General features: G+C 38.7%; 1 protein-coding gene across 6 annotated transcripts in view; it reads left to right on the forward strand.

Annotated features, from left to right (window-relative positions):
- The window catches only part of MYLK (myosin light chain kinase), a 187,910-nt gene that overhangs the window by 84,937 nt on the left and 80,206 nt on the right, over positions 1–22,767 (forward strand). For 4 of the 6 annotated variants that reach the window (XM_071746633.1, XM_071746635.1, XM_071746637.1 and 1 more), the window contains exons 9-13: positions 764–967; positions 2,015–2,149; positions 7,824–7,976; positions 20,761–20,898; positions 21,543–21,740. In XM_071746633.1, coding sequence (XP_071602734.1) covers positions 764–967; positions 2,015–2,149; positions 7,824–7,976; positions 20,761–20,898; positions 21,543–21,740 — 828 coding nt within the window. Of the gene's footprint in view, positions 1–763; positions 968–2,014; positions 2,150–7,823; positions 7,977–12,356; positions 12,469–20,760; positions 20,899–21,542; positions 21,741–22,767 lie in introns of those variants that run through there. The other 2 variants (XM_071746636.1, XM_071746638.1) reach the window with 2 other exon arrangements.

Here is a 22,767-nt window from a genome sequence, read left to right on the forward strand (position 1 = left end):
GCAAAGTCTCATGCTCTTTCCACATTGATCTTTGCACTGAAATTTTGTAGTGTCCATCCCTTCTGTCCTCTGGGGTTTCCCCAGATATAACCAATGCCTCTCCTTCTAGGAGGTAGCTTTAGGGCCTTTTATATGAGGGTGCAGGAGAGAAAATGGGTGGTACACTTTCCAGAACAGTAACTGGTCAACCCAGTGCTGGTCTGAGTGTTTCCTAATAGCTGAAATGATAAAGTCAGAATTAAATGGGAGGTTTAGAGCTTGGTCTGCAGAATTTGATTGGATTTTAACCTCTCCAAAAAGTAACAAGAGCTTTATTATGCTGAATCCAGGGAGTAGATTCAGAACACTTCTTTTTATAATATTACAATTTTAGTAGAAAATAATCTTGATGCATTTTTCTGTTTTTTTTTAAACAAACAAACAAACCCAAACATTTACACTTTAAAGCATTCCCACAAGAAAGAGCCTGTCTTCCTTCCTTGCTTCCTTCCTTCCTTTCTTCCTTCCTGCCTTCCTGCCTTCCCCCCTTCCATATTGCTTGTGACTTTTAGAGGAACAGTTTTCAGATAGAAGTTCTTGGGGTTTTTCAAGTTAATAAATATTTGTTATTTTAAAAGATGGACTGCCCAGGAGGTTTTGGAACACCATTAAGGTTTATATAATTATATATGTATAAATTATACCTAATTTACACTAAAGAAAGTAATGGAATTAGACCAAAGGGAATACCTGTTCATAAAAATTCACATACCTGATCATCTAGTTTCAGGAAAACCAAAACCAGATGTTGAGTGGTTCAAAGAGGGTGAACTTATTAAAGCTGGAGAAGATGTCCAAATCTATGAAGAAGATGGAATACATTGGCTATGGTTAAAGAAAGCCAGCCTGGGGGACAGTGGATCTTATAGCTGTGCAGCTTTCAACCCCAAAGGCCAAACTTCCACCAGCTGGTTGTTAACTGTCAGAAGTAAGTAATCTCTTGGGAGCTCAGCTGCACTTTGAAAACTGTGGCTGCACATTTCTAAGCTGTCAGAGGGCAGTGACTACGAAATTTCTATTATGACTTCTCCATGAAGGTTAATTCTGATCCCTGGGACTTTTTGTTGTTTGCATGGAGGACTGTTTTCCAGTGAGTTTTTTTGCTAAGTCTTGCATTTAATACAGATGGCCAGATATTTTATTGGTTTTGTTCTATGATGGTTCTTTTGGAGTTGCTTAACACTTTTATAGAGCACTACATATCTGGAATGTTTTGCACACACAAACCAGTCCTGTGAAGGAAAAGGAATAAGAAGAAAAGTGAAGGAGTGACAATTGCATGCTGGTAATTTGAAGTACAACTCCCAGTCACAAATTATTTTAAGCACTGTCTTACTGGGCTGGTTGAAATATTTATTACCCTCATAGCAAATCCTCTGCTTAATTTCAATTTTTTCAACTGGTTTGAGGTTTTTTCCTGGATCTATTATCATATTTATGCAGCATTTCTCTATTTGCTGTGCCTGAGGTTAAACCAGGGATCCTGAGATACTCTCTCTTTGTCTCAGGGGATCTGTAAACTGCATATCCTTAAGTTACCTTGTTTCACAGCCAACCAGGGCAAATTTGGGAGAGGGATTGGGAGAAGACAGAGGAGAGGAGAGAAGAATTATCCTTCCAGTTCTAAGTGCTGAGCTATCTAGTAATATTTTGCATAAACTTCTATTGGTTACCTGCAAATGGTGGCTTTTGGCATAGAAAACCACCACCTAAGATACAGCTTGAGGGCTGGCAGCACCTGCCTGTTAGATTATAGAAGACCCCTTCTTTATACAAATCCATTGCTCAGAAATATTTCTCTTTCCTATTAAAGCATTGTCAGTGGTTTTGATTTTTTTTTTTTTTTTTTCTGCTTTTTTAGATGGGATGAATCTGTTAGCCCTAGCCATGTCACCTAAGCATACTTAGGAAAAGTCACCAAGTGCTAATTTTGTCAAACTGAATTAAAGGAACTATTTTCGTTTTGGTTTTAAAGGGCCTAAAGTTCAAGAGGTTGCTCCCTGCTTTTCCAGTGTCTTGAAAGGATGCACTGTGAGTGAAGGGCAAGACTTCGTGCTGCAGTGCTGTGTAGGAGGAGTACCTGTGCCTCAGATCACATGGCTTCTCAATGGTAAGGAATTCCCTGGGATACAATGCAGGCATGCACACAAATCCACAGTCTCAAACGCCACTCTGATCACTATATAGCAAGGATGTGAATACTTCACCAGGCACTCTAAATCACTGTAATACCATCCACCAGAATATTTATAAAAAATCCCTTTATGTGCGCATAGTAGGCACGACGAGTGGTTTTCTTGAGCAGGCTTCTGCCTTAGTGCAGTTTTCCACTATGTCCAGGAGGGGTCTCTGGTGACGGGGTTGTAAGCAGATGGGTTCCCCGGGTTTTGTTCAGCAAAGCTTTTCACCGCCCTGCAACGAAGGCTGTGTTGCTACTCTCTGCTGAATCCTGTGCCACCCCCACGCCTTTGGCACCAGCCTGTCCTCTGAGAGTAACACGTTGGCACCGTAATCCTGCAGAGATAATAAACTGTAAGTAAAACAAGTGCAGTATATCACTATTTACTGTAGGAAGGAAACCCATGCTGCATTCTACTCTTCAGTCAGCTGGGCAGATCATAAATGGTATCAGCAGCTATGTCCCCAAGATCTTAAAATCTCTTCTTCTTCTGGTTGCTTCTGTAATAGAAATACACTACAAAAAAATAAACAAAACCAAACAAAACAAAAAACCAAATGAAACAAACAAACAAACAGAAGTAAAATATTTTTTACTATTATCAGGCAGTAATCTCCAACCCTGCCCTGATTGCACACCTAAACATGACATTTTCCTTAGCAGTCCCCTCTTAATATTAGAATCGTGCCCAAACATCACTGTTTTGCTTAGATTCCAAATGTTTTCAGAGATCCAGGGACTACACTCTTTGGCTAAGGGCTTTTTCTGCTTAGAGTTGTATCTAGTAAGCACTGGATAGATTTATTCATCTTAACCCTTGGTCACCTCTGTTCTACCTCAAATGCAATTGATTTTTGCAGAACCTCCCAGACTATCCATCTTTGTGTGTATGAGTGCATGTGTGATTTAAAGACAAAGAATAGCATACTTTGCCATCAAGATGTTTCTTCCAGGATTGTTTTAAAATTAATTATTTGCACAAGATGTCTGTTTTTCTTTAGTTATTCAGAGTAAATGGGATAACTCAAAAAGGTGGCAGGGCAAATGAACCATGAGCTTGAGACTGGTATGTTCCCACAGCCTGATCTGTTCCCCTTCCCAATAGCTCCCTGTCTAGAATAGAAAGGCCTCTGCTTTATTTACAACAAGAAATATGGGAGTAAAGGCTCTGACACTCTCCCATTGGAAATAACTTGTTTCTCTGTCTGAAGGCAACTCTGCAGTTTCTCCTTTGCAGACGTAAATATAATCACCACTTTGCAACGCAAAAATTGTCTTGCAGCACAGAAGGAGCAACTCCAACCCATAGGGTCAGTCATGTCATCTCCATGTTCTCCAAGGTTAACCCCTGCTCATAAAGGGTTCCCTTAGCCATTGAACAATGTAGTTACAGCCCCTTGTGTTCCACATACAGAGCATCTTCCTGCCCCAAATGGTGTTGCAGGTCATCAGACATAGATAGAGTATCTCCCTGTGTGTAACCATGTTCTGCTTTGCTAACCAGGGAACTGTTGTCTACTGAAAAATACACCCTAAAGATCAATAAGCAACATTTTTCTGTAGGCACCCAGTGCCGTGTTTCAAGATGTTTATTTTGCAGTGACTTTTCTTCTCACTAATCTCAGATGAGCCTGCCACCATTCAGGTCTGTTTATATGTGTTCAAACAATTGGATTAATATCACAAGGAGGCAAAATCAAGTGGTTTTGTTGTTGCTTTTTTTAAGATAGCTGGATTTCAAACCATTAGCATTCTGTAAGTCCAAGTGCATTAATCTGCTCTCAAATCAAAAGGCAGTGATGAGTCTGAGTAGCAGAAGCACAGGAAACTATTATAATAAAAATTTGGGACATCATATATTATTCTAAAGACATAAGCACACTACTTTCATTCCAGACTCTGAAAACATAATGTTGTAGTTTAATGCTTTTCTGTCTTGCATCTGATCATATACATAACTGTTTATATACCATATTGATACTAACTCAAATGGATTATAAACAGTAATTTCATGCTGAGAATTCCATGTAAACTCCTGGGGTCGTTCTTTTACCTAAGGATCAAATTGGCTATTGTTATATCCATTTTAATACAAACATTTCCTTCCTGTCTACCAGCTATCGAGATACTACAAACTTCTCATATTTATATTCATTACCAAATAAAGGAGCAAATTGTGTTTCTGGTCCTGAAATATTAGTCTAAGCAGACATAACAATGCTTTTGGCAAAATGACATGATGGTGTATTTCATCAAGTGTTCAGATGAAGAAAACAGTATAATAACAGTATATGATTTGTTGCAGGCAGACAAATTAGTTTTTTAAAAAGTGTGTTACAATGTGCTATCCATGCTTGGAATAGAAAGCTTTTGGAGTTCACAACAGATAGGCTGCAGCAGAGAAAAAAAGCAACCTGCTGAGAGTGATCACACTACTGTTCAGAACAGAGAACTTTTGCAGAACCCCAAAGAAATAAAAATCACATGGGATAGGATGTGTAAAGTTCACAAGAAAATACCAAATGCAAATTGTCTTCTAAGGATGACTGAAAACAAACTAGAATTAATTTTTGAAAGGAATAGTGAGAGAAGTATGCATATCTTGATGAAATAATGAATGTAAAGATGTAGTTACCAAATCATAAGAAATATGAATACAAGTCTGCTTTGAGAAACTAATGAAAAAATGGAAAAAAAGGAGAAAAGTCACTCCTAGGCTGGCCAGCCCTTGATAGTGAACTGCCTATTGGCTGCCCAGTCTGCCTTCCTACTGTCTCCAAGGAATCCACACCCCTTAAGAACTAAGATACTTGCAATAACTTCTTGTACATACAAGTATTACTTTGCATATTGAGCAGTTTTACCCACTGTAGCTGAATATAAATTTAAAACATCTTCCAGGCCATTTTATACATTGTATAGATTTTCAGGTTATCCAAGAAAAAAAGTTAGATGATGTAAATTTTCTGTCATTATTTCTTAGCATCAGTGAGGATGAGTTGTTTTTCCATATTCATAGAGATTGCACAAGAGCCACCTGACTGAACTCTGGATTTTACTTGAGCTCTTACTCTTCTCTACAGCTCTACCCTCTTCAGGGTTTGTCTTATAATTTTCCCCTGTTTTAACGATTTAAAGCTTTTCTTCCAGCTTTTTCAAGATACTTCCCTGTCCCATTGCTCTAACTCTGGCCTTTATTTTAAATTTGTATCTGAGTTTTCACTGATCTACTGACAAATTCCATGAGAGTGAGTTTCTTGTGGTTTAGTTCAGGCTTCACCAGACAACTTTTTACATGTGCTCTCTGTGACAGTGCTTCAGTATTTAATTCCAATTTACCTTCTTTAAATACTTTATTGGCAACTTCTTTTTAAACTGCAGGAATAAGGCCCATATGACTGATTTTAAATACCTTCCTTTTCATGTTACTTTCTGTGCAGTTTGATTGTTTTGGTTTTGTTTTTTTTTCCCTAAGATGAATTGAATCTCTTTGTGCTGAATTTAAAAACAGTGTGACTATGACTTTAGCATAACAATTCTCTGACTAGTGTTTGGTTTTGGATAGCTTTCTGATCTGTCCAGAAAGCTTTTAATAAATGGACTAGGGGAAAATTTCCTTTCTTCTGGCATAACATGCCAGCAGAAAGGTATTTTTTGTTAGTGTTCCTGCTGCCAAGCTGTCATGGGGATTTGACTGTTCTGCCTCTTGAGAAGGGAACATTTCACTATTGGGAGAGTTATTTTTATTAGATCAAAATATAAGTACAATGGACATAACCTAGAATCTTGCTGCAGTTTATTCCTCAGGGCTGATATACTTCTGTCTGTATTCTGGATTCTCATTAAAAGGCTTTTCTACAAGTGAATTCAATAGTCTGTGAATCGTGCTAAAAAATACTCACTTTTTGGGAGCTGGAGTGAAAGAGAGGATGCTCTATTAAAATATGAGGACATGGTGTGGAGATGAAATTTCATTTTTCCACATAGAGCACTTACCTTATTAATTTACTTATTTACAACAGAAATATAAAAGGCATTGTTCTGGTTTTGATAATGCAGCTTTTATCCCCATTATGTTTCTGTTACAGGTGTCATCATTAGGCACCACTAATAGTGTAGATACCTGAGCTCCAGACAGGATCCCTGTCAGGTATTCTGAAATCAGACCAGGAAAGCAGTCCAGTGCCCCAGGTCCTCTTACAGAAAGCCTTGTTTGCTTGGGCTTTGGCTCTGTCCATACATATTTGAATGTAATATTATTCCTTCATACAAAAAATATGTGATTGGACCTAAAAGTTTCAACAATCTGTGTGTAACTGAGTGAAAGGGAGCTCAAAGGAACCAGTCATAAGTGCATGTGACCTGTGAAGAAGGTGGACACTGAAAATTCCCTAACTTGATGAACATGTCTTATAAGTTAAAGGAACAAGATCATCTACAACATTTTAAATTATATATCTAAGTATTGGATCAAGCTGATTTTGGCACATGTATGTGTTTTAGAATGAAAATTTTTATGTAGATAAATAGATTACTACCTTCTGAATTTGCTAGTGTTGAAAATGGGAGATGAGAGGAAAATCTGTCTCATCATTTAATTTGTCCTGCTCATAGTGCAGGCTTATAGAAACTCCTGGCTTTTTTTCTTAGTCTTTTAGAATTATTTGGGTAATGAAATAAATTCTGATCTTTCCTTGCAATCACAATTTCCTGACTGACCAGTGCAATTGATTCAGTCCTGCACAATTTCTCTGCAGTTTCACTCTCTTCTCTTAGATGACCCTAATTTCTTTTTCCAGCCTGATATTTATGAGCAGATATCAGACCCTCTTTAGCAGTGCATACAATGGGAAAGCAACCAATGATGAGTCAGTAGTGGAAACTATTTAATATGGGGAAAACAGATTGCAGGAGCATTTCAGAAAGGAAGGCTGAGATTGATGACAGTTCCTGGAATGACAGCAAGGCAACTTTAACCAGCCTACATTAACATCTAGGCATGTTACCAACCAATTAAAGGATCCAGTTTCCTAAAACTTAACTTCTTAAATAGACACCTCACCACAGGTCAGATTGTCTGTTACCAAACTATACATAATGTAGTGTACATTGACTGCCTATATAGAACAGCCTCTTGGCTCCAGCATAGATTTTGCTGTCTCTCTTGGAACTTCTGCCTCTACAAAGTACTTGATGGAGGACTTCAAGTGTTTCTCCATGCCCAGCAGGTTTTGCACACCTAGACAGTAACACTACTATCTGGTTTCAGACAAAGAGGAGGAAAAGTGTGTTTCATTGTGCAGCAACCACACAAGACGCTTCTTGTGTGAATCTTCTCAAAACATAAAAATAAAGCTTTCTTCTCTCACTGCTAATCAAGGGAACAACCAGTGATCCTAATGGTGAGATTTGTCTGATGACAACATTCTGCTTTGTGCTTGAGATGCTGCTGTTTCAAGTCACTAGAGAGCAGTGGGTGTGCACAAGAGTGGTGGGAATATGGTGCTGCACTCTTGTATGCTGGCTGGTGTTGGGCATCCAGATTTCTCTGAATTTGAAACTTGTGCTGATTTATCAGTTTGATTCTCTTCCTTTCTCTTGGCAGACCAACCTATCCAGTATGCCCATTCCACTTTTGAAGATGGAGTTGCAAAATTGACTGTCCAAGATGCTCTACCAGAAGATGATGGCATTTACACCTGTCTGGCTGAAAACAACACAGGACAGGCATCTTGCAGTGCTCAGGTGACAGTCAAAGGTGAATATCTCAGCATGCTGTAATTATTGCAATGGTATCAGCTATAATACTTAAAAAAAAATAATCTTGGATCCTTAGCAGAAGTTGCTGTAAGTGGATTCCATGCTTTTTCTAAGCTGAGTACCTTTTCTTCCCCTTGGAGAGCTTTGCAACTTAAGTTCTTAGGGACTGTGAAATGTAAAGTAATATGCACATTTCAGAAGAAGATATTAATACTCAGATCTTACCAAGCAGGGCTTGGTGTGATACAGAGCAGTGAGCCTAAGGTTTGGAAGAGGTGTGCCAGTGCAGGAAAGAACAGTTACTGCAGAAAAATAAATGAGTGCAATATCTCTAGCATCACCCATCAGACAGAGTATTATGGTGAGCAGGCAGATGCTGCTGCTTTCTCTTGACAAGCAGGGCACAGAGACCAGGGCCAGGATGTGCAGTTATGGTAGCAAATACCAATGTTCTTGTTCTGCTACCAGGATTTGTTAGAGATAATTCTGAAGAAGTGTATATCAGCTAGTTGGGAGAAGTATATCTCTAAATAAGCAGAATTTTGATAGTGAAGATACCAGAAGAAGGTTGCAGAAAGCAGTCAAGGTGATCTGTTGCCTCTGCAACCTAAGAGCATCCTCTCAAATATCAATAATTTGATACCCGTGGTGCTGTTTTGACATACCTAATTTGCCCATGAAAGCCACAATTCTTTACTAGGATCTGACCAAACATTATCTTAAAGACCAGAGACTGGAATGGAGACAAAAGATGACAGAATCCCGTTAATAAATTGAACAGTGAGGTGTTTTGCTTTATGGTCTGGAGATGATCAGCCTCCACGCTATACCCTACCCCTTCCTCAGGCTCCACCTCCCTCTAGGATCAAGCCTGTATTTGGTATTTGTCAGCTGCAAATTATTTTTTCCAAAAGTTGTAGTGGTTTGGCACTGCCTGTCTGACAGACTGCTTAGTGACAGCTGCCAAGGAAACTATTCCATTTTTCTATGACCAAATAATACCTGCTGCAAATTTCTACACTCAGCTTGGTAGGAAATGTACTCTGATCCCTGGGATCCCAAGATTTGACTTCAGTTGCCAGTGTTCTGTGGTGTCCATAGCACTTCTGTGATATGTCTGCCCCTATTCTGTCTGTATAAATCCACTTAAAACCCAAGACAAGCTTAAAATGAAAACAGAATAATTCTGGTAAACCTGTAAGTTAATTTCTTGATTACTGAATTGGAAATGCAGTACTTCCCTCCCGGCCCTCCCCCTGCCAAAAAAAGGCAAAAAAGTAGAAAAGCATTTATTTAAAATAAGCCTGAAACTAATCTGTTCTAAAAGCTGTCATTTATAATTTCTCTGAAGCATTTCATCTGCATTAGCTAAGGGCCAATCAAGAGGGCTCACTTCAAGGGAGCTCTCTTTGACATGGGACCTGCTAATTCTTCACTGGGACACAGAAACCAGAAAGACAGCCCCTCACTTTCTAACCATTTCTGAGTTATTTTAGGGTTGACATACAATGCTAACGTGGGAGCAATAGTGACCTGCCCTTTCCCTAGGCTTGTGTACTCTGCTGAGCTATTTCAGGCTACGTCGTCGCTGTTGCACTGAGTTGGATTCCTCCTGTACTTCAGCTTTTCTGGGGCCAGAAAGCTCCATTGCCACCATTCCTCTGTTTTGCATTGCATTCTGCTTTCTGGGAGTCATGGAGCGTGGGGGGAAGAACAAGAACAGAATTAAGGACATGCGTGACAGGCTGGAAATTAATGTGTTCAACATTTTTACAGCTTTAGCTGTCCCCTCCACTTCCTCCCTAAAACTCATTATGTCCCTGTTGCTATGAGGATTATAGTAACTTTGCCCAAGGCTCAGATCAATGTGGATTTGTCTCACAAAAATAGTATCAAATTTAAAATTGTGATTTCCAAATCTCTTATCTCATCAAATATTTTTTCCCCTCAGACCCCCAGCAAATTCTTATTGGCATTAGAGTTCTCTGAGACTCTGGCTGCTGCTGCTAAGTCTTCTCTGAATGCTCAGGTTTTGCAGACAGATCACAGCAGGAAATCAGAAAGAAAACTTCAAAAATCTCCTCCAGACCAGACATTAATTTATTTTTTTTTAATTTGAAGTCTGTAGAAAAATGTTTCTGAATTGTTACCCGTCTCTCTTCAGTTCCCTTTTGACTCCTCTCCAACATGGTTCAAAGTTTTCAGGCTTCATGCAGTGTTCAGTTTATTCATTCATTGCTACAGAAATATTTTCCTTTTGTATGTGAAAGTAATTTGTTTTTAATCTAAGAAGGAATGGATGTTCTGGGCATATCATCAGTATCAGACCAGTGTCAGAATTCAGCTTTTCTTTAGCTTTCCACTATGGTCTTTGGACACATATGTGAGTCTGTTTGGGTTCATGTTTCACTTAATATTGCCATTTCTGGCATTGGTATTCTAATGTATCAAGGTTCTCATGCCAGCTTTACCTGGAATGGATTGTCAGTCTTAACAGTGAAACTCAATTTTATTTTTCAAAGGCAAAAAGCTCCTCCTCCTAAATTAAATTAAGCTCACAAATAACTCAGAGAAGTCCAATACTGCAGCAAAGATAGTGGCAAATTGTTCAAAGGAAAAAAAAAAGAAAACTAACAAACTACCACAACCTGTGCCTCATGTTTGTATTAGAGTACCAAATGACACTTAAGCCTGCTGGGAGTTTACATGAGTAACTTGGCTATGTTATGTTTTCTGATATCTTTTGTGAATTCTTTGCCCTTTAGAAGATTGTTTCCTTGGTTTTTGTCAAGCAAAATTGTGGGATTTTGTGGGATCATTGTGGAAAACAACATTTTAAAGGGCCTTTGCCCCAGGAAGGGCTGCTGCTCCAAGTCCTGTTAGACACAAGGCAGGGTTTTTTTCCCAGTACTTTCATTATATCTTGAACTGGGCCCTGAATTACTAGCTAGGCTTATTGTGGCACAACATTGCTTTTAAATCATCAGTCTCAAATTAATTTCTCATTGTCTTTTGCTTCCTTACTCTTAAGCAGGATAAATCCTGTGTAGTGCTGAGTAACCTCAGTCCTTCCTTTGGTTTGCATGAAAAACACTGAAAGTACTTAGCTGCTTGTGGGAGGCTTTTGGCACTGTGTTGAAAAAGTCCCACATTTCATATGGATGGGGCATGAGATATGCAATGATCTTAAAAAATTCAAATTAAAAAATCTTCTGCTTATTTAATACAAGAGAATAACATCACTCAAGTAAGTGATCTGAAGGCTGAGTAAAGTGGGATAGATCCATCAGGTAGTCTGTGAAGAAACTAAGTTAATCAAGGTTAAGCTAATTTTGGCCTTGTAAAAGACTAAGTAGACTAAATTGAATCCTGAAAGCTGTCTTCCCTGTGACAGCAGTTACTTGGAGCTGAAACACAGGTAGAGGTAAACTCCAGAGAATGAGCAGCACTGCTTTGAAAAAACAACCCAACAAATATCATCACCATGAGAACTTTTTCTATCTGAACTGTCCAGTGAGTGAAGTTCACTGGATAAAATGCTAGATTAATTAATCTAATGGAAGAAAATCTCTGAGGTTAGAAACATGAGCCAGGTTATTCAAATATCAAACAATAGACTTTCCTGAAATGGCAGCTCTGCAAGTGTCAGAATTTTTTCCTTTAAACTTATGCATGACTTGCCAGACTTAGGAAAATCTCAATTTGAGAGGCTTTGGGACTGATGTACAATTTTTTAAAAATTGTTAAACAGCAGGTGCATGACAAGATTGCTCCTGTTATTGTAAATGCATAAGGCCTGACTCCTAGGAGAATGTCCTTCTCTCTTGCAGTGGTGAAGTACATGACCAACAAAATATCTGACCCACTGCAGGCTCTCAAGGGTTCTCCACCCTCCTCCCACCAATCATCATCACCACTGATTGTTTTAAGAGAGAGGGCATGAAGCACAGGTAGTGATACCAGCAGCAAAGCCTTGCAGCCAGGGTACTTTTCTGGGCTTTAATTCTCTGCAGCCACCCATTTTGCTGATGCTTGTCTTTTGCATATTGCTTTTTTAAATGGAGGCCTAATACTGCCTCCCTTAGTGAGCAAACACTGGTCACTAAACACTGCTATTCCTGCCCATTGGCTATTGACCTAATTTCTCCCTCCCTGCCAGCTGTGCACTTTCCTGGCTTCACATCTGTTCCCCTCTCTCCCCCACTACTTTCTGCTCACAAGTTAGGGTTTTTTCAGTGCAGCCTCCCCAGCGTAGTGTCTATGTTGGGAAGCCTGTAGCCCTTACAATCCGATTACTGGAGCCATTCATTGATCATTGGAGGAGCAGATTAGAGCCACCTGAAAGCCTGGCAGAGTCCCTGCTGTAACCAGTTCATCAGAGCAGTGAAGGGACATGCTTTCTGGAAAACCAGGTCATTTCATTCCTGTCACTCTTCCATCTGGCGTGAGTGGGACCATAAAATATAACCAGGGGGAAGGAAGGTTTTCAGGTAGGAGTCTTCTTCCTGTCACAAGAGGCTGTCTTTAGTTTGTGGGTTGGTTTTTTTCCTATCTCAGGATGAGCTCTCTTAGACATTAATCTCTTAAAGAAGGTTATCATTGCAATAAGCAGCCTCTCTTTGAAAACTTACTTGAGAGGCTCCAGCTGCGTTTCTCTGATATATATTTCTGCTAAAGGTATATGAAGTATGGTGTCTTGCATACAGTGATTAAATATTTGTGCTGGGTTTTCAGTCACTGCTGATTTGAAATCATTTTGCTGTATTTCAAGCGTAGTGTAAATATAAGGGACTGTAGAAGACTTTCCAAAATATGCAAGTCTAGTCTTGTTAAATTTCCAACAGGCATTCCAGACCAGTAGCCTGATGGAACCACTTGGCTCTGTAAGTACTGGTTTCAGAGCATTAAGTTAAAGAGAAAGGGTTTGTTGCTGTTCTGAAATGTCTCAGAGGTGAGCTGTCATGAGCATCAAAGGACCTCCACTCCAGTGCTTGCAAGGGTGTCCCAGTTTTCTCAGTCTGGCACTCTGGGTCACTAACAGCTGTAATACTTCTAAGCCTAAGCTTCCTTTTTAAAAATTGCATTCTTTCATCACACTCAGAGCAAAAATGAAGCACAATGCCAGCTAAAGACAAGAAAATGGACAAAAGCACTATGTGTGAAAGTTTTAATGATACAGGATTTGTGCCATCAATACAAACAATGTTCTCTAAAGGCAGCTTCTTGGTATAAATCATGTCCAGTAAAAGGGGAACCAAATTTGGATGCAAATCAGGGACGAGTGCTTGCGGAATGAGCAAAAATTGAATGGCAGGAATTGCATTAATATTTCAGATAAATTAAAAACAAGGATGAGATGCTGACAAAAAAATGTTTCATTTAACAAGAAAATAAAGAAGAAAAAAAGCCATAGCCCTACATCTGATGTTCTTCTCAACCACAAAGTGATCCAATGCTGTGAACATTAAGTCATTGTGTTCCAGAATGACAGAATGAAAACAGATGGTTATTATAATGTCTTGGGAATGGCCCTGCGTTGGCAAAGGGGAAAACTGTCACAGTTTGGATTCTGTATTGCTCTAAGTTTCAGCTGAAAAGTGGAAGTCATCAAAAGACATGTAAAACCTGTTAAGTCAATATATGCCTGAGTAATTTTGAAAGCATGGGCATGATGTTACCCCAAAGAATGTTTCCAAGAGCAGCTGATGTGGATTAGCTAATGGGAACACAGTCAGCTATCAAATTATCTCATAGGATTAGCTTAATTTATGAAACTCTCCAGAAATGACAGCTGTGCAGGTAGATTTGAGGCAGACAAGTTACAAAGTGGGAAGAAGCCCTAATCAGAGTTAATCATTGACAATTGGGCCTGAAGTATCAGAAAGTGAGATGTAGCATGTGTTTTCTCTGGAGAAAAATTGTCTTGGTTTCCTTTTCTGTGCCTTCCATTCCTTTTCTGGCCTTTTCCCTGCTTTTCTCATGTATTTTAAATTCACCCATCTTATCTTTCTTCTATGACTTAGCTTCCAACCTAACTTCACTGACCTTCCTTTCCATAACTACCAAATGAAGTTGAATTTATCAAAACAGAGTTCTGTTGTGCAAATATTGCTAAACATATGATGTTTGCTAAATAAGCAAATGCATATTTTAGTCATTTGTGTACTATCAGTCATGATGCATCAGTAGCCACCAGAGAGAATGTAGAATGTCAATAGAATGGTTGTGTGATAATTAAAAGCACATCACAGGTAAAATTTCTAACTTGTTTTACCATTGAAAGCTTTTCATCTCTAGTGCTTCATACTTAGCCAGCCACAAATAAAAGAGTACCTGTAAGATTGACGTTTGCCTTTAAGCTACAAAAACAAAGGGGAAATACACCTTGAAACAAGGTGTTTCACAGTGTTAGAATTAAAATTATTAAGAGACAGCAAGTCAGACTAAAGATATACCTGTGCCTCCTTTTTAGCTTCTTTTTTTTTTTTTTTTTTGTTAATTAGCACTTCTGTTAGTGTGAGTTTTGTCCCTTTCTATTGATTTCTCTTGGATTTGGCAGCAGACATGTATTTAGGTAGTATTAGAAGCCTGATGGAAACCTATCAGCTGATGTAAAACAACACACAAACAAGCATATACATTCTGCAGTGGTATGGCTCTCAGGCCTTCCATGGAATTGCTGTTCATGGCAGTGACAAAAGAGCAATTACTTGATGTAAATAACCTGCAAACAAGGTTAGTCATTAATAAGCCAGGCAGTTCTGAGGGCAAAAGTAGCCACTTCTGCTTCAACAACTTCCACTGGGACTGTAGCTGAGGAATTGGATCTGCTGACTGCAGATCAGCTGTGAACTCATCTGGCTTCTCTGTATCTCTGTCTCCCCAACTCTAAACTGAGAGTTTCTCTGAGGAGGTGGAGTGGGAGGTGCTGATCCCTGCTATCGAGTGACAGGATACATGGGAAGGGTGTAAAGCTCTGCCCAGGGAGGTTTGGACTGGACACTTGGAAGTGTTGGTTTACCTAGAGGATGGTAGAACGCTGGAACAGGCTTCCTAGAGAGGTGGTCAGTGTCTAAGAGGCATTTGGACAATGCCCTTACCAGGTTTTAACAACTGGTCAGCTCTGAATTGGTCTGGCAGTGAGACTGCATGGCAGTTATAGGTCCCTTCCTCTTGAAAAAGTCCAGTCTGTTTTATTTTGACTGTTTCTCCCAGATCATGTTGTGTAGTCAACCTTTTGACAGTGGGATTTCTGGGGAGGCACCTCTTTCAAATGCTTCGGGTTGCAGAATAGAACAGAGGTTAAAATGCTGATGAGCTGGTGATATCCCACATACAGAAAAGACTTTGTAAAAAAGGAGTAGTCATGGAGCTGCAGGATAGGGCTGGACAACAAGTCTTCAGTAAAATAAATAGATTGCCCGATTGGATAAAGTAGAACTTGGCCTCTTTTGTATCTCCCTAACCACCCTGGCTCATACAGGCTTAGGGCATTGTCAATCTTGGGTTAATATTTTTCCCCTGTAATGCAAGGAACAACATCCAGACTATAGCCTGGGCCAGCTCTTCAGTGAAGGCATCTGTTAAGGATATCTAAAACTTGCCTTCCATTTACAAAAACAGATTATAAATGCAGAAATAAATGAGGTAGATGTGTAAAGAGCACTGCTAGCTTGTTAAATATCTAGTTCTCATGACCTGTTTGCAAAATGGCATACCAACTGAGATCTTTAATAAAGCAGAAATGTCCCTACGTGTCTCAAAAATATAGAGGTCTCATATTTTTTCGTGCCATTATAAATCAAGCTTGGAATTCTTGGAAAAATTGCAGAAAATATTTTGACCGTAACACTTCAGGCCCGACACAAAAATACTTCGCGGGAAGAAAGGCAGATGAGTGTCCTCATATTGATTTTCTGCTGTATAGAATCTGTTAATTTTTTGAACTGGTAGCATTGTTAACAAGAGACCTGGTAACAGCTGGATTTATTTACACTGAAAATATTTGGAGAGGTGAAACTCTTTTCAAGATCAAGATCTCTTTGTGTATCTGAGCCTTGCTTTGAGAGCTTTTAATGGAATCTACTGCTTCTCTCTCTGAGTTTGCTCACACAGAGAACTTTCTGAGTTAAGCATTCTGCTCAGCTCAGTTGACTTATTGGCCTCTGGGCCAAACTGATATTTAAACACCATAAAAGGTAAATGTTGCTGAGGCTGTGCTTTCCTGGGGCTCAGACGAGGCATTATTTGGCAGTTAACCACATGATTCTGGCAAACAGATTCCTCCAGTATAACTAAATCTCTTTTAAGACTAAACACTCCAAGTTGTTTGCAGACTTCTGAATGTAAGGCAGCAAACTCCCTGTTCTTCACAAGTTGTTAACTTGCAACCAGTTGTAACCCTAAGCTTGTGGCTGAGTTGCACTGAAAGTGTCTGCCTGCTGTAGCTGACCCAGTTTCAGCCAGGGGCTGGGCTAGATGATCCTCAGAGGTCCCTTCTAAACTCAATTATTTTGTGATTCTGTGCAGCATTAAGCATGCTGAAGCCCTGATATTTCAACAGGAGATGTCAGCATTCTGCAGCCCACATTAAAAATCTTCAGTGTAGGCAAAGGAAGAAGAAAATTTACTAGAATGATGTCCATAAAATGTTAATTGTTTTGACTGCAGGCCAGGTAAAACCCAGGTCTAGTGTTTGGAAATCTTCTTTAAGTTTGCCTCCTGATCTGGATTTTCTTCTTCACTCCAGTTTCAACATCAAATCTAAGACTGGAAATGCCATAGTGCAGTTACTAATTTTTTTCTACCTTCTCCCCAAGTGCATGGAGTTTCCTCTTTTTTCCTGTGGTTACATACTTAAAGTTAAAGTGGTGCACGTGTACTGTACAACTGATTTGTAGTATATTAACTGTTCAGTGCATCAAGAATTTTCCACCTTTACATGTACACCTTCTACACAATAACTCCCCCTTCCTTCTCCCTTTATATTCCTTCTCAATATAAAGTCTATAACAGTTGTGTTCAAGCATCAAGTTCTTATCCAGCTCTAGGTTCTAAAAAATTCAAGGGTATTTTGGCTTAGGCCAACAGCTAACATTAAGACTCCTGCTGCACTAATTTCCAGTATGCAGATATATGGAGGTTAAATGTATGTAGGGACTCTATAAATCCAGGATTGAGAAAAGTCAAATAATAGGAAAGCATTTTTTATCACCTTAGATTTCTATTAGTAGAGGTTAATAAATAAACGTGTTTATAAACAGGATAAACAGGTGTAGACTGATTGACTTACTACTGATTACCTGAACTCAGGAAAACAGGATAAGAGCTTAAAAGAAATATTTGTGTGTCAGAGGCTATATATCTCTTTTCCTATTGCCATCCACATATGCTGAGAATCTATATTTTTATAGGAAACTGGAAGAGTTTAAATTCTCCTTAATCTCTGTGGATTTAGTGCACTAAGTGGTTTTTTTAAACATAGATTTGGATGCTTATTAGAGTGTCTTTCTAATAAAAAAATTAACCCTTAGGGGTAAAGCAATGCTGTGGGAAATGTTTGTAGAAAACATTTGTGTGTATATAAAGTACCCTTTAAATTCTTTGCTTACTATTTCTGGTCTCCCAGGCTGTGTTTTCTTCTGAGCTATGCATCTTATTACTTGCTGTGTCCCAACATTCATGCATATTAAAGTCTGTGAAAAGGCAAAAATCACAGGAACTATGTAAGTAGTAGCATTGTGTGGCCTTCTAAATGTGTCAACCTGGGTAATGCCTTATCAGAAACCTGCTGAAACGAAGGAAAGACAGAGAATGCCCCAGCTGGGCTTATGCATTATGCCAGCCCAGAGCTCTGACACAAGTTGTTAAACTTCTTTACCTCATAATTTTATAAGGACCTTTGAAAACTCAGTGCTCTATAAGCAGTCTTTGAGAAAATTATAGCATCTTCTATATGATATTACATTATTTCATCTGCATAAAACCAACACCCATGGTTAAAAAATTAGCAGCTTCTGTAAGCTACTGTAAAATAACCTAGTTATATGGCCTGAAAACAAATTATTGAAATGTACCTGTGATTTATCAGGTGCTCACTATGCTTCGTGATTTTCCTCACGAATTGCTAAGACATGATCTACCTGGTGGAGAAAGGAGAAAGGAGACTGGAGAAAGGAAAGCAAAGGAGAAAATTAACTGCCAGAGGTAGAACTTTTATAGTCATTGTGGCCGTGTTGTTAACGCGCGGCATATGTTAACTCCTCTATGTCACCTTTTAATTCCTAGAGGTTCACTTACCCCTACTTCAAAATAATAATAAGAGTTTTGAGGAAGATATTAAAGACTCCCGGAGATAAGAGCTCATTAACATAACAGGAAGACACCAGATCTGTTCTTCTACACATCCAGTTCATTAAGCTTGAGGATGCATAGATATGAATGAAAGTCATGCCCCTATGCTAATGTCAGAGAAAATCTTCCTTATTTTCCAGATTTCCTTTCTGGTGCCAGATGTGCCATATTTTTATTATCTTTAATTTCAGCAGCAAAATTACCCTGCAGTGTTACTAAAGAGGTTGTTTCACACAGAAGCACAGCAGCTTGCAGAATCTGAGCTGGGAGCTGTCCCTGTGCTTTCTTCTTTTTCTCCTTTCTCCCTGCTTTGGGTCCTGAAGCAGACTGTCACTGAAGTGCAAATGAATTTTGAACTCCAGCAGACTTTGTCTGATGAAAGGGGTTTTGGAGGAGGGAAAACAAGTCCTAACACTGGCCTGTTCTGAGCAGCTTGCTTCTTGCTTATTTGTGTCCTCTTTCTCTTATTTCCTGGTCCAAGTCATGAATTTTGCTCCTGATGTATGAGACTAACTAGTACCTAGCTGCAGCCAGGGAATACAAACACTTTCTTAAGGTACCTTTTTGCAAACAGTGCCTGTTCTCTTTTGTGTATGGTCTTCTTTGCACTGCTTTCTTGGCAAAATAATTAAACAAGCATTTTCAAAAGGAAATAGAACCACACAGTATCTTTTCACTGTAAATGGGAACCGGGGTTATTTGCTTAATCTTGAATAAACAGTGTCCCTTCTTTTCTCAAGCACCAAAATCAAAATGATTGTCATTTTTCCAAACGAGCAGTAAAGGATAAAACTGAGCCCTTATATTAAAATAAGCTTTGAAAATGTACAGTGCTGTTATCTCATGGTAAAATTGTGAAATGTTAAATGAGTCACTACATGGTGCTATGTAATAAATAAACACCTAAAAGGATTCACAATATTACTGTAGGATATTTTCTCCATGGCCATTTACTATACAGCATTAGCCACTTACAAGCAGGTACTATAGGATTCCTAAAGACTGATCCATGTGGCCTGATGGAGCACCAGGCATTTCAGAGTCCTAATTCTGTAACACAGAGCTGAGTGGGTCTCAGGTCCTGTATTTCCATTCTCACATGCATCAATGTCTCACTGCTCAGTGCCAAGAAAAGACTGACAACATAAGCCAGTGAGACAAGATTTTGGCTAGAAAAAGTTTAGTAGGAAAAGAGGAAAATCTTCCTCTCCAAGCAGCTTCCAAATTTGCATTGAGCTCAAATAACCCTGGGACAAGCTGAACTTTTTGTCTTCAGGAGGTTCAGTGGACTTGCTCAGTGGAGTGCTTTCAGTTTTTCTGATCACCATCCTTTTCTGAGTGGTGATATTTTATTCCAGCCTAGCACTTTGTGTTGCTATAAGATTATTTTGGATGATCTTGATATACCTTTGGAAATTTTGAAGGTGGGAATAAGCAAAATGAAGTTATTTTCGTGTATAGACAAAAAGTGGGGTTGGCATTTTAAAGGCAAGACGTAAGTGGTCTGAACTCAGGGCTAAACAAAGTGTGTATCCAAGTGACCAATAAATATTTATGACTTCTTTTATTTGGTCATGATCACTACTTTGGCTTCAGACCTGTCTTTGCTCAGGTTTTAGAGCACAAGTATCTTTCCTGGTCTAGTGTATCTAGTGTAGTGTATAGGTTGCAGTTAAATGGTCTGAGCCTCTGAGTACAAGACAGAGGAGACCACTGTGGATTTTATTTTTAAGAGTGATTAATGTAACTCCAGCAGCCATCACTAGCAGCCATCATTTGATTGAACAGCCTCAAACAAAAAAAGAAAAAGTCCTAATCCAACAGTTTGATTTTTTGATATATGTTGTTAACCTCAGGGGATTTTTTGTTTGGTTTTGTTTTGTTTAACTTCAAGCTGTTTGTTTTGTGGTTTGTTTGGTTTTTTTCCTAACCATCTATCAGTTGGCTAAATGTAATGCATGAGAGGAATTTGGTGAACTTGCACCCATTTGATATTGACCATCTAACAATCTAAATAGCTGGGAGTTTCATACCAAGCTGCATATCCTGTCTTCTTGTGAGTTTCCATTTTAAACTCATCAATCAGGATGTAACATTTATATATAAATTCAGCAGTGATTAAAGGCAGTGAATTGTTGATTACAAGTTATTGGGTTGGGTTGGTTTTTTTTTTTGAACCTCAACATTTAAATGAGTGTAAATTTCTGTGTAACACTCTGTGATATCTGTTAATGGTAAATGAAGAGGATCTCTGGGGGAAGGACAATTCCCATTTTTTGCTTTTCTATTTCTGGCAAGGCAAAGCAGCTGTATGGGTTGTTTCAGTGATGTTTGCCTCCAGAGAACTGAAACAAGACCACTCAGGTCAGTTAAATTTTGTCATGAAAATTCCAGTAGGAGACCCCTTTTATCTCTTCTTAACTTCACAGAAAAGAAGAGCAGCAAGAAGGCAGAAAGTGCACAAGCTGCCAAGTTAAACAAGACTTTTGCACCCATCTTCCTTAAAGGCCTGACTGACCTCAGAGTAATGGATGGAAGTCAAGTGATAATGACTGTGGAGGTATCAGGTGTGTAGCTATAGGACATAATTATTTAAAAAATTTAAGTTGTGCTGCTAAGTATGTGCTTTTTTTCCACTGTCCTTTTGTTTTAACAGGTGTCTTTGCATTTGGAAATATTTAAAAGAATAAATTTTTTAAAAGTAAAAGCTAAGTTTTTCTAATCTGATCTGAAGATCTGAGTGGAAGATCAGATTTCTTTATTAGAATAATAATGATGATGATAATAACAATAATACTGTTATTATTGGGTCTTAATTTTTAAATAAACTAAGTGTCAGAGGACTGGTAATAGGTTTTGTTGTGACCCAAACAAGACTGATTTCCTGTTAGTTATGATAAGATTAGTTCTGCAGAAAAGAGCAGTCCTGATACAGACTTTGATAACCAGGCTTATCAAACCCTTCGTAACCATCTTTGTGGGATCTAAAACTCATTCTCTCTCTCTATTTTGTATAAGCTTCCTTTATACATTTGTATTTTAGCCCTAATAAGGCAGGCTTAGAACTATTCTGTATTACAAAGCATCCACAGAGTTAATGAAATTCATGAATGTTTTGTAGATGCAATTGCAACCTTGTTCATTTTTTTTTTAAAACAAGATACAGTGGGGTTTTACGTGTGTCTGATTTTTGTTGATTCCTATTTCTCAGCTAACCCACCTCCTGAAATTCTCTGGCTTCACAATGGGAAAGAAATCCAGGAGACAGAAGATTTCCACTTTGAGAAGAAAGGCAATGAGTACAGCCTGTACATTCAGGAAGTATTTCCTGAAGACACAGGAAAATACACCTGTGAAGCCTGGAATGAATTAGGAGAAACTCAAACCCAGGCTACATTGACAGTACAAGGTATAAAGTTCTTCTCCCCCTTAGGAAATGCTCAAAGAAAATAATTCTAATGTGCAGGAGGGGTGTCTATTTAAAGCACATCAGTGTTTATACAGTCTGTTGTGACGGATGCTAGGAGTTCTCAGTCTCTGCATCTGGATTAAAAAGGATATTGAGCAGAAGCAACTTAAAAAAAATCTTTTTCACTCTGGAACATTATGTTACTATTTCAAATATGCATTCCCGAGCCCTGTTCCTAGGAACAGTTGAAAACTCTGTTAAATGCAACTTCAAGTTATAAGGCTTATTTAGCTATGGACTTAATGTAAACCATTTAATGATGTTTTTCTTTCTAATTAAAGCTCTGACTATTTGGAAAGGCTGTCTAGGAGCCAAGCATCTTGGCTTTAATATTAGCATTATAATGGCAGCAGGTGAAGAACACATGATTTCTGTAATTTGAGAACTAGCAGCAAAAAAAAAAAAAAAAAAAGGCTCTTAATCTCCACATATGATGTAAATCACAGAGTAAACATTGAAGGACCTACAAACTTCCTGTGTTTGGGTATTCACTGCCTTCATGATAGGGATTTCATCTGATCTTACTTTATGCCAATATTTACCAGTAGTCATTACTGAGAATTATTGGAAATCAGTGGAAAACCTTTACTATTTTTAATGTAAGAAGATTGTTAGCCCAGGATTTTAGAGAGCTGTGCCTCCAGGGGTGGGTCTATTGTCTGTTGTCACTGTCTGGTCTGAATCCAGGCCTCCCTCTGTTCTCTAAGCTCCCCTGAGATCTAGTCTCAGGGTCAGTCTTCTACATTAAATGCAATTTAATGTTATTATTAATGACGATTTATTACACAAGCTCTCAACTGCACAGCAGTCATAGTACTGTTGCTTGTCCTTAAAGTTATTCCTACCCTTATTCTCTTGGGACAAATCTTCAAGATTCCTTTTAGGGCATCTTTAAAGCTCCTTTGTTTTGTTCTAATATAAGCCTGGATTGAGCCACTAAAATGTCAAGCAAATTATTAATTTTAGT

Source organism: Heliangelus exortis, chromosome 6 (assembly GCF_036169615.1).
Source record: "Heliangelus exortis chromosome 6, bHelExo1.hap1, whole genome shotgun sequence".
NCBI classification, from domain to species: domain Eukaryota; kingdom Metazoa; phylum Chordata; class Aves; order Apodiformes; family Trochilidae; genus Heliangelus; species Heliangelus exortis.